Below are 13,023 nucleotides of genomic sequence, written 5' to 3'. Positions count from 1 at the left end.
TATTGCAGGATGGATGCCATTATCCATAATCATTTAAATTATTTTTTACTTTGTCAGAGCAGAACGAAATGTAGATAACAACATTATCTACATAACTAAATGTAGATCATGTGGTTCTTCTGGCCTTTACTTTCTCTACTTAGGGAACCAAATATGACCCAACTTTTGGACACATAAGTAATGTTTTCTTCAAAGCTCTTCTAATACTAAGAATCAGATGGTAATGAAAACAAAGCCAACCAAGAGAAATTATTCAGATATCACCATGGCTCCTAAGAAACAATGCTCTATAGCTTTATAATGTTACTTTTAATTTTTCACTCTAAGTCTAATATTTGAGCATTTTTATTATGCAAATAATATGTGAAGAAAAATTAAAAAATATAGATAAGCATATATCTTTCAGACTTTTTCTGCACATCTGTATTTTTCTAACTAGAAAAAAAGGCATATTATATTAACGTTATAGTGTGTTATTCATCTGATTACAGAGTTGAGTGATTTTGTGATGACTGATGTTCATGTTTTGGAGGAAAGGGTTATTTCTCTTTTATTCCTTCTGTGTTCTAAACCCGTTGGAAAATGTGACACAGGAAATGGATACTGTATATGGAGATGTCAAAACATCAGCATTGTTACTGATAAAACTGATTAGCAAACATGGCACTGGATCTATGGCCAAATAAGCTTGTTACTATTCCACCCCTGAATTAGCCAGACTTGCCCACCTAGTCACACAGTTATCTAGCATACTTGTGTGAACATAGGATTTCCACCACTCCCCTCCTGCCCCTGGAAGGCTGAACACATGGAGGAGCAGAGAATAATAGTCCTGTGGGCAGGGTGCCTCCAAAAATGTAAGCAAAGATTGCCTTGATGGAGCTGAGTCTAGCACACTCTGTTGCTTTTCTCAGACTCATCAGTCAAATAAGTGACCCTGCTCTCCTGGCTAGGTCTGAAAGGAGCTACAAGTGTCCCTCCTTCTCAGGAGTGGAGTGTAAGTTCCTAATCCTCTATGGAAAAATGAGAGAAGCAGAGAATGTGTGTCCTTCCCTAACCACTTGCTCTTTGAATTTCCATTTGTACATTCATCAGTTTCTTGAGATATGTGTTCCCTAGTTACTGCAGCAAATTTTTTTGAAAAAAAAAAAAAATCAAATAGATGGACAACGTTTAAAATGAAAAGGGATGGTCTCCTGCCCAACATGTCCACAGCTTGCAGTCCTGCAAGCAGTCCACTTGCAGCTCTTTCAGCTGTTCCTTTTGTTATTTAGTTCCAAGTCTATAAATAATTTGCAGAATCAGTTGCGAAAAACAAGGCAACCAATACAACTTCAAATCCAAGTGAGTCCACTGGGCTCCATGGCTCCCCACACCAGCCTCCAGGCTGGCAGAGCACCCATTCTCTGGAGCATCCCCAGGCACTGGGCTGCGGCGAAGAAAGGGAGCACAGCATAGCCTGGTTCTGCAAGTTTACATCATGTCACTTCCTTTCACATGTCACTGGATGAATAATTCACAAGCCATGCCAACAATTCTGCTACCAACTTGGCAAGAGGAAAGCCAGAATAATGATGAATAATGCTACTGAGAGCCAAAAATAATTAGTTTTCTCCCTTGATGTATCAATTCCATGTAGTATCTCTTGATTTTACTATGATGTGTAAGGACTTGAATCCCTTATACTTCTCAACTGTTCCTTTCCTCTTCCTTTCTAAATACTGTTATATCACAGAATTTAATTAAGCCAACATTCAGTGTTTACATTATTATAACCCTCTAAACTGTGAACACTGTTTAGAGGGTACTGTGGTTATTTTCCTTTCCTATAAAAAGTTTGATTTTTCCTCTATCTGTCTTTTTTCTTAGCTTCTCTCTGGTCATTACATGAGGTCTGTCATGTTCATCCATAAATTTTTTTACCCAAACATAAATACTTATTCTCAACTCTTCTTTCCCTTCCTGGAGGCCCCTCTCTGACCCTGGTTAAGGACTGGTCATCCCCAATGCTGGTGGCACACCTCTAATTCTGGGACCTCCCTCTGCTGCTTTTCTGTTTGAATTCCCAGCCACTTGGGTCCCATATCTGTTTGACTTCTCTGTTAGCTTTTAGGATCTTTCATTTGTTTTTGAACTGATGAATCTTTTTTTTTTAACCACTTTTTGCTAGTTTGATATTTAATTGGTTACCAATAAGAAAACATTTTTAGTTCTTAAAGAGTATGATTGGTATGGGCTCACTTTGTTTTCTTGTTTACCTCATCTTCACACCAATTATGGGAAAGTGCAAAATCTAGCAACTCTCCTGTTCTTCAGAATATACACGTGGGTGTTTTTTGGTCTAAATTTACCAGTGACGTGAATGAGTGCATTTTTCCCTGTTGTGAAAGCACCAGTCCTGTAAGAGGATTATCAGGCAAGAACAGTTAGTCTTTGCAAAGAAACAACTTTCCAGAGTTTGTATCACCTGTGCTCTGTGCCTACATTTATCATAGAACTGATAGCTTAGAATTTTAGTTGCACATCCTTTACAGGTCCCCAAATGTTATGGCACAAATTACCAGATGTTTAACGATAGCAATACTATCCTGAGAACTTACAATAAATCTCCTGGTAGATCAGATACCTCAAGCTCATGAGATTCATATACGTAATTCTTTTCCTAAAGTGCATTGTTGCCCTTTCACATCTGTTTTAAAGAACTCATTTTTAAACTTCTTTCATAAATCTCTTACAATCATACTTTTTTAGTCATAGACCAAACTTAACAGGTCCTGAGCCATAACCTAGACTACTCTTTGCTGAAATTGTCCTTGAATCCATTATTAGATAGTTTGTAAAAGGAAAGTGATTGTGTTTCTCCTGAACCCATTTGTCTTCCCAGCTGACATTGTCTGAGACAGGAGATTGAGTGTCTATAGAGTAAGCATTCTAGGTTGTGCCCTGCCACTCAGCTTTATACCAAGTGTTAGTCACCTAACCTTCCCTGGGACTAGTTTTCTCCTTGTCTCTAGCCATAATCTTTTCACTCAGATACCACTGAGATGAAGAGATGGCTCCTTGGTGAGAATGAGTCATCAGAATTTCCCTGGGAGTCAGATGTCGGTATCAAGCTCATCCCCATTAGCCCAGCTCCTGAGTTAAGAAGTTGACTATGAATACAAACAAATTAGGAATAAACAGGGAAAGTGGGGGCATTTGGCAGGCAGAGGGGACAATCCAGATGACCCACCTTGCCTGAGTCAAGCTTTGCATCTTGCTTTCATGTCCTGACTAGAGTGATATGTATGAGTGGCTCAGTTCCTGAGAAGAATAAACTCCTTTCAGTCCTGATGTTCTCCTCTGTATTTTTGAGTTTGTTTTATTCTCCAACTTAAAAATGTTTATTCAACTTTAATTAGGGCATTGTGAAATGTGTTCCAGTTCTGGTTGGTATTTATATATGCAGGAATGTCACAAAGTGAGGAAAAAACTAATATTTTTAGTGTAGGTGAATTAGCAAACAAATTAATTCACAACATTTGAAAGTTGTGAAATATAACATTTTCTTTTTTTCCAATATCCTAACCAACATGTAAGGGAAAAAAGCACCTAGGTTCTGAGTTATATCAAATACATTCCATTGACTAAAATCTGCTGGTTTGTTGTCATGACAACCTTCAGTTGGAGCTAATTAGAATTTAACTAGGACACTTGAAGAGATCGATTCTGGTTGGGAATTGGACAGGATTTCATAACCTCTATAATCTAATATATTTACTTCTATCACAGTATAGATTTTTGCTGGGTTGTTAAACATAAAGGTTCAGAAAATATGCCTTTGGTTGATATGGAGGTAGTGCATCTTGTTATGTTTCTCATTCCCTTCCTTTTTTCTTTTTTCCCCTCCAAATCCCTATGGTCTGGAATAAGCCAAAAACTTGAGAACACAGATATTAATTTAAGATGTTTTGGGAGGGCTACAGAACAGGTGTTGCAGTCACTTCTGGCTTGAAAACATGTCCTTCTTCCAAAATGAACAACACTGGCTCTGAATCACTGGGTTATTTTAACCTGTCATTCTTCACTTTATGGGGTATCTTCAGAGCATATCAGGTGCTTTAAAGCATAGGAAAGATACAAGCCATTCTGATTTTAAGACAGAAACACCTTTTCGGAATGATAACAACATACTAATACAAAAAGCCTAAAATAGATTTACCAGGTCATCTAAAATGAGTTTAGTAAACATGTGTGGGACACCTGATTGTATAAGGCAATTAAAGTTAGTTAACATATCCCAAATATCAAAGTACTATGAAAACATAGAACAAAATACAAAGCATTAGCATGAATTAACACATTATTATTTTTTTTTAATTTTATTTTATTTTTAAACTTTACAATATTGTATTGGTTTTGCCAAATATCGAAATGAATCTGCCACAGGTATACATGTGTTCCCCATCCTGAACCCTCCTCCCTCCTCCCTCCCCATTCCATCCCTCTGGGTCATCCCAGTGCACCAGCCCCAAGCATCCAGTATCGTGCATCGAACCTGGACTGGCAACTTGTTTCATACATGATATTTTACATGTTTCAATGCCATTCTCCCAAATCTTCCCACCCTCTCCCTCTCTCACAGAGTCCATAAGACTGTTCTATACATCAGTGTCTCTTTTGCTGTCTCGTACACAGGGTTATTGTTACCATCTTTCTAAATTCCATATATATGCGTTAGTATACTGTATTGGTGTTTTTCTTTCTGGCTTACTTCACTCTGTATAATAGGCTCCAGTTTCATCCACCTCATTAGAACTGCTTCAAATGTATTCTTTTTAACTGCTGAGTAATACTCCATTGTGTATATGTACCACCACTTTCTTATCCATTCATCTGCTGATGGGCATCTAGGTTGCTTCCATGTCCTGGCTATTATAAACAGTGCTGCGATGAACATTGGGGTACACGTGTCTCTTTCCCTTCTGGTTTCCTCAGTGTGTATGCCCAGCAGTGGGATTGCTGGATCATAAGGCAGTTCTATTTCCAGTTTTTTAAGGAATCTCCACACTGTTCTCCATAGTGGCTGTACTAGTTTGCATTCCCACCAACAGTGTAAGAGGGTTCCCTTTTCTCCACACCCTCTCCAGCATTTATTGCTTGTAGACTTTTGGATCGCAGCTATTCTGACTGGCGTGAAATGGTACCTCATAGTGGTTTGATTTGCATTTCTCTGATAATGAGTGATGTTGAGCATCTTTTCATGTGTTTGTTAGCCATCTGTATGTCTTCTTTGGAGAAATGTCTATTTAGTTCTTTGGCCCATTTTTTGATTGGGTCATTTATTTTTCTGGAGTTGAGCTGTAGGAGTTGCTTGTATATTCTGGAGATGAGTTGTTTGTCAGTTGCTTCATTTGCTATTATCTTCTCCCATTCTGAAGGCTGTCTTTTCACCTTGCTAATAGTTTCCTTTGATGTGCAGAAGCTTTTAAGGTTAATTAGGTCCCATTTGTTTATTTTTGCTTTTATTTCCAATATTCTGGGAGGTGGGTCATAGAGGATCCTGCTGTGATGTATGTCAGAGAGTGTTTTGCCTGTGTTCTCCTCTAGGAGTTTTAGAGTTTCTGGTCTTACGTTTAGATCTTTAATCCATTTTGAGTTTATTTTTGTGTATGGTGTTAGAAAGTGTTCTAGTTTCATTCTTTTACAAGTGGTTGACCAGATTTCCCAGCACCACTTGTTAAAGAGATTGTCTTTTCTCCATTGTATATTCTTGCCTCCTTTGTCAAAGATAAGGTGTCCATATGTGCGTGGATTTATCTCTGGGCTTTCTATTTTGTTCCATGGATCTATATTTCTGTCTTTGTGCCAGTACCATACTGTCTTGATGACTGTTTCTTTGTAGTAGAGCCTGAAGGCAGGTAGGTTGATTCCTCCAGTTCCATTCTTCTTTCTCAAGATCGCTTTGGCTATTCGAGGTTTTTTGTATTTCCATACAAATTGTGAAATTATTTGTTCTAGCTCTGTGAAGAATGCTGTTGGTAGCTTGATAGGGATTGCATTGAATCTATAGATTGCTTTGGGTAGTATACTCATTCTCACTATATTGATTCTTCCAATCCATGAACATGGTATATTTCTCCATCTGTTAGTGTCCTCTTTGATTTCTTTCACCAGTGTTTTATAGTTTTCTATATATAGGTCTTTAGTTTCTTTAGGTAGATATATTCCTAAGTATTTTATTCTTTCCGTTGCAATGGTGAATGGAATTGTTTCCTTCATTTCTCTTTCTGTTTTCTCATTATTAGTGTATAGGAATGCAAGGGATTTCTGTGTGTTGATTTTATATCCTGCAACTTTACTATAGTCATTGATTAGTTCTAGTAATTTTCTGGTGGAGTCTTTAGGGTTTTCTATGTAGAGGATCATGTCATCTGCAAACAGTGAGAGCTTTACTTCTTCTTTTCCAATCTGGATTCCTTTTATTTCTTTTTCTGCTCTGATTGCTGTGGCCAAAACTTCCAAAACTGTTGAATAGTAATGGTGAAAGTGGGCACCCTTGTCTTGTTCCTGACTTTAGAGGAAATGCTTTCAATTTTTCACCATTGAGGATAATGTTTGCTGTGGGTTTGTCATATATAGCTTTTATTATGTTGAGGTATGTTCCTTCTATTCCTGCTTTCTGGAGAGTTTTGATCATAAATGGATGTTGAATGTTGTCAAAGGCTTTCTCTGCATCTATTGAGATAATCATATGGTTTTTATTTTTCAATTTGTTAATGTGGTGTATTACATTGATTGATTTGCGGATATTGAAGGATCCTTGCATCCCTGGGATAAAGCCCACTTGGTCATGGTGTATGATCTTTTTAATGTAACACATTATTTTTGAGACACTGGTATGTGCAAGAATTTTCTAGGCTTGAGGAGATAAGAACATACTGAAATCAGTACAATTAAGTCCCTGTCAGAAGGAGCTTAATCACTGGCTGAGTATGGTCATAGGTACCCAGATGTTGTTCATAAGGAGCCCAGCTGCCTGGTGGCCCTTAGCAAGAAAAGTCTGCCATTCAAAGAAACATAAATTTAATATTCAAAACAGTTGAAAATACATCTAAATCTTCATGGAGCTTCTCATAAGAACATCTGAGAGGGAATCCTTTCATTGTATACAGCATAACTTCTTTTAAATCTCTTTCTCCCAACTGCCTTGTTCTTCGTGCCTCCCTGGCTTCCATGGCTGCTCTCTAACCTCTGAACCTTTCCCTCCAGCCCAGTGGTGCTAGTGGTAAATAATCCACCTGCTAATGCTGGAGATGGAAGAAATGTGGGTTCAATCCCTGGTTCAGGAAGATCCCCTGGAGTAGGAAATGGCAACCCACTCCAGTATTCTTGCCTGGAAAATATCATGAACAGAGAAGCCTGGCTACAGTCCATGGGGTTGCAAAGAGCTGGACATGACTGAGCAACTAAGCATGTACTCCCTCCAACTCAGTCTGCATGGAGTGTTTTGCCTCCTCTCAACTTCCCACTCTGGCTCAGCTCTTGATTATTGAAGTCGCCTTGTCTCTCTGACACCTTCCCATTTTCCTGTTTCCTCCATTCTGGGTGCTACACTTACACAAAAGGGCAAGGTTGCTAGAAGCCTTCTCAATGGGGGGACTGTTGATGGCAACTATTCTAATTTATCATTTAAACAAATCTCATTAACATAGGGTTGTGTGTGTGTGTGTGGTTAAAGAGAAAGCTGAACTAGACTTTGTCTGTGCTTCAGTAGCTCAGGCAGCATTCTATTAGCCTGTAGACTGAAATAAAGACCATGTTTCTTTAAACCCCCAAATACCCTGTGCCCCTTTACTATTGCATATTGTTTTGGCCATTATCTCTTTCTGTGTCTCTTTCTGTCTCTTGACTTTGAATTCCTTTGCTCGGGGGTCTGCCTCATCTTTCGATGTTCAGTACCTCGCCCGGTAACTGACATGTAATGCCTCTTCAATAGTTGCTCATGAAACTTCTCATTGGAGACCTATGGAGAGCGCCTACTCCTGACCAAGGATCCAGCAGGAGATGAGATGTGAAGTCATGAAGCTGGACGTTATATCAGGGTGTCAGGGGTGCAGGGTGAATGTAGGACAGTGGGAAAGCAGGGCTGGTGAGGGGTGGGGGTTGGAGAAAGTGGGGGCAGCACCCAGAAGAGCATCCCCTGACCCATCCTGAGATTTGCTAAGATAACCCTGATGGCATGTGGAGGAGGGATGTGGGAAGCAAGAGTTTGGAGGATGGAAAGCAATTTAGAATGTTTTTTTTTTTTTCTTTCCATGAAACTGGTGAATGACCACGAGAACTTCAAAGTCAAAATGTTGGCTCTGTTAGTTTTGTAGTAACTCAGAGGCCCACCACTCATAGAATCAACAGATGCTCCTTCTTAAGGGGGAAAATGGCAAATATTGAGCAAGAGACCGTCTGTGCCCTCCCGGCCCCCCTTGCCAACTGCAGCATCCCTCTGGCAGCCTTCCCAGAAATTGATGAGCTTGGTGCTTCCCTTGTCTTCATTTCTAGGCAGAAAGGTCACAGGAGGTCCTTCACAGCCCAACAGCAAATCAGCCAGTTTCTGACACATGTACGTCATCTACCTGAAATAACACCAAAGAAATACAACATTGTTGAGGCAAAATTTCTGTTCACTATGTGTTGAGATAGACCATGGAAGGCATTTATCAGGAAACATGGTGTCTCCATCTGTTATGTGAAATGTTTAATGATACAGACAGTGTTGTTTTGCTTGATAGCTCTTGATGAAATCATGACAGCGGCTCATCACAGCTATTACTGCAACCTTTTGTATTGAAAGAAAACATACTTTAACTAGTCCTAAGAACTCAATTAGAAACATAGAAATAGGGACAAATAAGAATATGTAAGAACACACTCCAGGAAAGTGTGTTGCCCCATCTAGTAGAGGGGACGAGACTGCAAAGTTCACCATAGAGACCTGGTGACCCCCGATGAGTGCTGGATGTCCTGCTGCCTTCCATCCTTCCTGGTCCCATGAACGCTGCCCTACTTCTGGTCATGATCACTTCCTGCCCAATTTGAGAAGCCTCCTAGCTAATTTCATTCTCTTATTTCTTCCTAGTCTAGTTAACCTTTAAACAGTGGCCAGATGGCCAGAATTATTATTTTCTTAGAGCAATCGTTATCCCCTCAGTCCAGTGCCTCTCAATTTCCTAAGCAACAAAACCCAAATTCCTTACATTTACATGTCCTGTTCGGAGAAGGCAATGGCAACCCACTCCAGTAATCTTGCCTGGAGAATCCCAGGGATGGGGGAGCCTGGTGGGCTGCCGTCTATGGGGTCGCACAGAGTTGGACACGACTGAAGCGACTTAGCAGCAGCACCTGCAGCAGCACATGCCCTGTTATAAGTATACCTCTCAGTCTCATTCCTCACCACTCTTACCACCAAGCTTCCAATACACTTCCGTGGTAAAGACCATGCCAGGCTCTTTATGGTCCTTGAGTGTCTGCTGTTACATGGCTTACATGGCTCCCTCCATCCTTGTCCCCATCCTCTGCCAGCTACTACTTTCTCATGTCTCAATTCCCTTTCTCCAGGAAATGTTCCCTGTTCCATATACATATTACTCTCTCTCCCATCTCTAGGCTCTTATAACATGTCTTAGCTACCCATGTTCTGACCATGCTGTACTTGGCATATTATTTAGGCAAGTATGAATCTATTTTTTTCCCAGCTCTTATACACTTTGTGAGGACAGGGTCTGTTTCTTTATCTTTGTGTTCCACAGTGCCTAGTAGAATGCCTCAGATATATTTATTAAAGTGAATAGAATTAGCTATAGCTTTGGAACTCCAAATTTTGATCTTTTCTATGTTTGTGCATTTGTTAAAACTTTAATATGAGTTCAATTGTTTCCTTATTTTAAGGCTTTTAGCCAGCCTTGGTGAGTGTTAATTTTAAAATGAATGTACTTTGATCATTTTCATATTTCTGGATGTTAGTACATGTACGTACTAATACTACTGAAATAAAAGCAAATTGTTGAAAGATGTGAGCAACACTGTGAGATAAGCATAGTTTATCTCTGACAGTCTTATGATCATGACTCCTTTAGTTGTAAGTAAAGAGAAACTATCAGTACTTACACTAACCCAAATGAAATAGGTTTGATAAGGAGGCAGTGTTTGGCAGGGCATGGTCAGTAAGCTCTTACATAACCAAGGACCAGGGACAAAACACAGTGGACCCCACAGAAAATGAAACTTGGAGAGTCAGGAGCCAAGAGTGCACATGGACCTACAGGGGCATAAGTTCTCCTTTATCTCTGTTTCCTCCTCTTACTCATTATACGTCTAGTCCATGGGCTGCCTTCTCCAACTCCTGTTGGGACCTCTCAGCTCATGCAGCCAGTACTGCTGACAGCGCTCTACTGTTGTCTTTCCTTATGTAAAATCACAGTGATGGAGAATCTGATTGGTTGATCTCTCCTGGGTCCAGCATCCACTCAGAAACACAGCTGTGGCCATACAGTAGGAGCTGCAGCAGTGTCTTCAACAATGGTCTGAGGACGATACTGACTCTTCCTCTTTTTAAAAAATACTTATTGTATTGGTTTTGCCATACATCCACATGAATCCACCACGGGTGTACATGTGTTCCCAATCCTGAACCCCCCTCCCACCTCCCTCCCCATACCATCCCTCTGGGTCATCCCAGTGCACCAGCCCCAAGCTTCCTGTATCCTGCATTGAACCTGGACTGGCGACTCTTTTCATATATGATATTATACATGTTTCAATGCCATTCTCCCAAATCATCCCACCCTCTCCCTCTCCCACAGAGTCCAAAAGACTGTTCTATACATCTATGTCTCTTTTGCTGTCTCGCATACAGGGTTATCGTTACCATCTTTCTAAATTCCATATATATGTGTTAGTATACTGTATTGCTGTTTTTCTTTCTGGCTTACTAACCTCTACTTAAAATAAATAAATTTAAATTAAAAAAAAATAAAAATATCCACACAAAAAAATACTTATTTATTTGTCCTTGCCTGGTCTTAGTTGCAGCACACGGGACTTCACAACTAAGAGTTCACATGCCACAGCTGAAAGATCCTACATGCCACCACTCTCTTCCTCTTTATTTACTCTTTCCAGTTTTTTTTTTTTTTTTTTTTTGTCAATTCCCAACTGTTCATCTTTTCTTAAATCCTTTCTGAGATCCAACCCTTTTTATTCCAGGGCTCTCATCTCAGAAGAAAAGTGGTCTTCCAAAATCTTATTTTGGTGTAAATTCCTTTACCTGTACTTCTGTAACGTATGAATTTTAATGGTGAATTTGCAGGGGAAAAATCCTAAAATAGTTTATTATTCATCATTAAATCTTATATTTTGTGGCTATTCTGTATCTTTCAAGGAACCATAATTACTTTAAAGATTGTGACCTCTGAATACCTCTAAATTTCATCCTGGGAATTAGGGTTAGAGAATGATGTAGCAAAAGACAAATGAGACAAATAATTTGTAACTAAAATACCCAGTATTTTACCAATAAGATCAACCTCACTATGTTGTCTTTTATTTCTAGAACATGATTATTGTCTGTTGCAATGAAATAGTATCTTTGTTTTTGGGTGATGAAATGGCAACTCCACTATCTGAGGTATGTATCTCTTTTAAAACTATATCTGATTCTCTCACAAGTATGTTGTTGCTATGGAAATGGAAATGCAGAAAACATCTATTATGAAAGTATCAAGGGCCTAACCCTCCTTAATTAATGTGAAAAAAGTGATAAATTTGAGTTTATAACAGCATGTTATTTTGGTTAGACATATTTTTTGTTAGAAAATAAATTAGTACAGAAAATTGTGAAGAGGATAATCTTAAATCATCTGAAACCCTCCATTCAGAGAATAACCACTATTAACATTTTGGAGAATATCTTACATATTTTTCATATATAATTAGACTTTAGAATTTTTACATCAATGAGATCATTCTGCACACACATTTTTTAACTTTTTTTTTAAATTCAGCAATAGTGTTAATGGAGATATTTTTTGTGAAAAGTCTACCCTGTTCAATTTAATGCCTACATAATAGTTTCTTTTGTGTATTGTCATGTCAGGCTTTATTTATATAATTAGATCCTTATTCATGGATCTTGAAGTTGATGGATTCTAGTACATACTTATTTCACCCTTCTGCATTACCCATCCTCCACGTTAATTGTTAGGAATAGGATTTTGGAGTAAAAAGCATATACCCGTGGTCCCTGATTTACAGTGATTCAACTTATGATTTTTTAACTTTACAATATTGTGAAAGCAATACCTATTCAATAGAAACTGTACTTCGAATTTTGAAATTTGAAGTTTTCCCAGGCTAGTGATAATACAGTCTGATACTTGAATGCTGGGCAACAGCAGTGAGCCACAGCTCCCATCAACCACATGATCCCAAGAGGAAAGAATCCACACATGTAACAACCATTCTGTTTTTAACTTTCAGTACAGTATGCAATAAATGTGCATACTAAGTATGCATAAGCTGCTGCTAAGTCACTTCAGTCGTGTCCGACTCTGCGACCCCAGAGACGGCAGCCCACCAGGCTCCCCCATCCCTGGGACTCTCCAGGCAAGAACACTGGAGTGGGTTGCCATTTCCTTCTCCAATGCATGAAAGTGAAAAGTGAAAGTGAAGTCTCTCAGTCGTGTCCGACTCCTAGTGACCCCACGGACTACAGCCTACCAGGCTCCTCCGTCCATGGGATTTGCCAGGCAAGAATACTGGAGTGGGGTGCCATTGCCTTCTCCATGCATAAGCTGCTGCTGCTAAGTCACTTCAGTCGTGTTCGACTCTGTGCAACCCCATAGACGGCAGCCCACCAGGTTCCCCTGTCCCTGGGAGTCTCCAGGCAAGAACACTGGAGTGGGTTGCCATTTCCTTCTCCAATGCATGAAAATGAAAAGTGAAAGTGAAGTCGCTCAGTCATGTCCGACCCTCAGCGACCACATGGAC

The 13,023-nt window shown here is 39.5% G+C and overlaps 1 protein-coding gene across 10 annotated transcripts in view; it reads left to right on the top strand.

The window, feature by feature from the left end:
• Positions 1–13,023, top strand: part of CFAP54 (cilia and flagella associated protein 54) — a 313,162-nt gene that overhangs the window by 279,278 nt on the left and 20,861 nt on the right. For 9 of the 10 annotated variants that reach the window (XM_044941473.2, XM_044941468.2, XM_044941474.2 and 6 more), the window contains one exon: positions 11,588–11,662. The exons of the other annotated variant lie outside the window; for it this stretch is intronic. In XM_044941473.2, the coding sequence (XP_044797408.2) occupies positions 11,588–11,662 (75 nt within the window). The remainder of the gene's footprint in view (positions 1–11,587; positions 11,663–13,023) is intronic. 10 annotated transcript variants of the gene reach the window in all.

This window comes from Bubalus bubalis, chromosome 4 (genome assembly GCF_019923935.1).
Source record: "Bubalus bubalis isolate 160015118507 breed Murrah chromosome 4, NDDB_SH_1, whole genome shotgun sequence".
Lineage (NCBI taxonomy): Eukaryota > Metazoa > Chordata > Mammalia > Artiodactyla > Bovidae > Bubalus > Bubalus bubalis.
This window is presented reverse-complemented; position numbering and strand designations above follow the sequence as displayed.